The 5,000-nt window shown below is 28.1% G+C and overlaps 1 protein-coding gene across 2 annotated transcripts in view; it reads left to right on the forward strand.

Annotated features, from left to right (window-relative positions):
* The window catches only part of LOC125045022 (lysine-specific demethylase 5A-like), a 47,171-nt gene that overhangs the window by 11,647 nt on the left and 30,524 nt on the right, over window positions 1–5,000 (forward strand). For both annotated transcript variants that reach the window (XM_047642058.1, XM_047642066.1), the window contains exon 3: window positions 1,316–1,476. In XM_047642058.1, coding sequence (XP_047498014.1) covers window positions 1,316–1,476 — 161 coding nt within the window. The remainder of the gene's footprint in view (window positions 1–1,315; window positions 1,477–5,000) is intronic.

The following is a 5,000-nucleotide window of genomic DNA, read 5'->3' on the forward strand; positions in this document are numbered from 1 at the left end:
ATAATCGTGTATATATATATATATATATATATATATATATATATATATATATATATATAAAACCATTTGTATATGTATGTGTATACATGTTTATATATGTACACATGTTTTTATTTAAATACATATATATATACACATTTATATACATATATATATACACATATATATACATATATACACATGTATATACCTGTATATACACATATATACATATACACATATATACATATAAATACACATATAGAAACGTGTATATACATATACATACACGTGTATATACATATACATTCACATGTATATACATATACATACACATGTATATACATTTACATACACATATACATACACATGAATATACATATACATACACATGAATATACATATACATACACATGAATATACATATACATACACATGAATATACATATACATACACATGAATATACATATACATACACATGAATATACATATACATACACATGAATATACATATACATACACATGTATATACATTTACGTACACATATACATACACATGTATATATATACATACACATGTATATACATATACATACACATGTATATACATATACGTACACATGTATATACATATACATACACATGTATATACATATACATACACATGTATATACATATACATACACATGTATATACATATACATACACATGTATATACATATACATACACATGTATATACATATACATACACATGTATATACATATACATACACATGTATATACATATACATACACATGTATATACATATGCTTGTATATACATTCATAAACACATGTATATACATATACATACACATGTATATACATATGCATGTATATACATTCATATACACATGTATATACATATATACATACATTTTATATTTGTTTTATATATTATATATATTATATATATTATATAATATGTTATGTTATATATATTATATAATATATAATATATAATATATATATATTATATATATTATGTGTATTATATATATATTCTATATATATAATATATATATTATATATATTATATATTTTATATACTGTATGTATTTTACATACGTATATATAATATATATATATTATATTATGTATATAACATATATATTATATATATATATAATATATATTATGCATATGTTATATAAATATATTATATACATATATATTATTTATAATATATATATTATATATATTATATATATTATATATGTCTTTTATTTTTATTTTATTTTCCTTTTTTCTTTTTTTACTGATTTTTAACGTGAAATGATTTATGTATTGCACAGGTGGTAATGACTGTGTCACCAAGGAGAGGAAATGGAACAAGATTGCCACTCGCATGGGCTTCCCAAGCAACAAGAATTTGGGCACCCTTCTGAAGGCTCACTATGAACGTATTCTCCATCCTTTTGATATTTTCAACAAGGGCAAAGGAATTCTCAGCTCAGTAAGTTTTTGTTTATCTATATGCCTATTTACCAAAATGAATGGCTGTATGTTTGTTTACATGTGCATGTACTACACATATCCTTTGTCTGCTGGGCCACCCCTATAGCCATCAATACATGTAGCAGACTCGTGGGCCAAACGGCAGGACGGTAGATATATAGATATAAATAGGTAGATAAATAAGTTTATATATATTATGTATATTATATATATTATGTATATTATATATATTATGTATATTATATATATTATGTATATTATATATATTATGTATATTATATATTTTATGTATATTATATATATTATATATACTATATATACTGTATATATTATATATATTATATATATTATATATATTATATATATTATATATATTATATTTATTATATATATTATATATATTATATAGATTATACATAATATACATATTATACATATTATATATATTATGCATATTATATATACTATATGTATTATATAAATCAAATATATTATACATATTATACATACTATATGTATTATATTATACATATTATATATATTATATATATTATGTATGTTATATAAATTTTATGAATATTATATATATATATATATTTATGTATTTATATACATGTTTATATATATTTACATATGTATGTATATTTATATATATTTACATATGTATATATATATATATACATTTATATATATTTATATATTTATGTATATATATATATATTTATATATAAATATAAATATATATAAATATATATTTGTATGTCTTTATTTGTGTAGGTATATGTATTATATATATATTATATATATAATAAATATATATTTTTAAATATATTTTATATATCATATATATTATATGTAAATTATATATATTATTCATATTATATGATTTATTATATATACAGTATATATAGATTATATATTATATATATGTATATATATAGATTATATGTATTTATTTATATTTACATATGTATGATATATAAATTGCGTATATATATTATATAGATTATATATGTACTATATATAATATATGTATAATATTGATATTATATATATTATATAGATTTATATATGTATTATATATGTATTATATTATATATATGTTATATATATTTTTTATATAATATATGATATATCTACATATAAATCATGTATATATGCATGTATATGTATATATATGTATATGTATATATGTGTATATATGTATATATATGTATGTGTATATATGTATATATATGTGTATATTTTTATACATATGTATGTATATGTATACATGTATTTGTATATATTTACATATATCTATATTTACATATATCTATATATTTACATATATCATATTACCTATATCTATTTATTTACATATATCTATATTTATTTACATATATATATATTTATATATATGTGGTGTGTGTGTGTGTGTGTGTGTGTGTGTGTGTGTGTGTGTGTGTGTGTGTGTGTGTGTGTGTGTGTGTGTGTGTGTGTGTGTGTGTAAGCGTAAGAGAGATGATCTTAGGCAGGCAAAGGAAAGGGGTCTTAGCTTGCTGGTTTATTTCTGAAGATAGCTATGAGAGTCCCCAAGAAAACCCCCGTGTCCCCGGATAGAGGACGATGTGTTGGAGTTGGACCCTGTGTGGCTTGGCCTGTCCGCCGTGTCTCACCCCTCGTCTTACGCACGTGCCCTTTTATGTGGCAGTTCCCTTCAAGGGCGGATGTTTATTCCTGTGCGAAAAGAGAAAGCCAGGCAGCACCTGCATCCTGCCCAAGGAGAAAGTCAGCTGCTTGGACAGAGGTGTGAAGTGCACCATCCGGTCTTGCTACGTATTGTTGACATTGCTCGGCCACGTGTGAGGCTCGTCCTCGAGCCGTCTGCAAGGCTTGAAACACTACAATAGTGCATAGAGATACAGGTTCTGTTCGGTTTCTACAGATGGTTTCTGGTAATCCGATGGTTGCTAGGGTCGTTGCGTGCCAAGGTAGAGGGTGCAGTGGAGGTTTCGCACTGAGGTGTAAAATTCAGTAGTGAAGAGGGTCAATCGTTTCCAGAGGCTGAAATATAAATGTACCAGGTCAGTAAAAGGGCTAAGGAGGAGGATAATAATACGATTGTCAATCACCTTACTAAATTGCAAGAAAAATGAGAGCATAATAAGAACAATTTGTCACAAGAAGGGTAACATGTCACTTAAGTGGGTGTTAATGACTTTGATTTCTTAGGATTAGAGAGTTCAGTAGAGTACCATCATACTGAAGAGAGAAAAATTAATTAGACAAGAATTCCATATCTTGGGCTAAATAGGCAATTATATATGCTTCGAATACATAGGCAGCTGGGCCTGAACTTAATTCTAACAGAGCGCTTTTTGGCGTTTCAATTGTATGAGCGTAAGTGTGCGGCGGGTGCTGGATTCCATCGTGTACGGCCATGAGCTGGGCATAAACTCAACTTGCAGTAATAATCTAACTGCGCGTCTCAGGCACTTCAATCGTATGAGCGTAAGTAACTTCTTGGTGCGGGGGTCGCAGGATTCATTCGTTTACGGCCATGAGCTGGGCTTAAAATTATATTGGGGCGATAATAACTATCAAAGCCTATATGAAGTATGGTGTCTGTAGTGCATTACCAGTGTTATGGTTATTTGCAACAGAAGAGACTACCATCAGTCAGATACAGGTACATATACACCATTTCTTAAATTAAAGAAGAATAAATTCTAGCATAAATGAGGATAAGATATTGAACTTCGAGAGGATGTCATGAAAGCGATTTGGGTTCAGTTATAAGTTCCAGGGATGGCACTTAATAAAATTCATAATCTTAGAGTGAATTCCGTGTAAAGTGGGCAGGTAGGTGGGTTTGGGCCTAAGGCAGGTAATCAACATGTATCTTAAAACTATGTGTGAAAAGGTGAACGATTAGCATGGGAAGTACAAGAAAATACAGGAGTTGTGAAGGACATAACGATATAAATACATTCATTAACCCAATGGCGCCGGGTATAGCAAATTAAAAAAAACTCTACGCTCTGGCGAACGGCGGCAGCGCGCCGACTCCGAGCGCGTGATATCGGTCCATCAAGCTGAATCATTGCCTCGGGGCGTTTTGGCGCGGCGCCGCTGCGGACAGCCGCACGCCGCACATCGTGCGTATTGTTATGACGGCGATAGCCGTGACCCGTCGCCATTGGGTTAAGGACGTAGTAACGAAGGACTAACTAGTAGGGTACAGTATGCAGGTGGAAACAATATTACTAAGAAAATCGTAGCAGTAAATATGAATAACATAACGGGGAAAAACCGAACATATCAATACATAGTTATTGGTTCTAGGAGAAAATGAAATATAATGAACTGCAATGTAAGGGCAACAATAATAAACATTAGATAAAACACCAATAGAAGAAAAATATCATAATAATTTAAATATGGTTAGGGAAGGGGAATGGGGTGTGGTGCGTGTCACTTGGGTTTGATCTCAGTGTGACTTGGTTTGTTGTTGAAAAAAAAAAAAAAAAAAATGGTTGA

Source organism: Penaeus chinensis, chromosome 3 (assembly GCF_019202785.1).
Source record: "Penaeus chinensis breed Huanghai No. 1 chromosome 3, ASM1920278v2, whole genome shotgun sequence".
Lineage (NCBI taxonomy): Eukaryota > Metazoa > Arthropoda > Malacostraca > Decapoda > Penaeidae > Penaeus > Penaeus chinensis.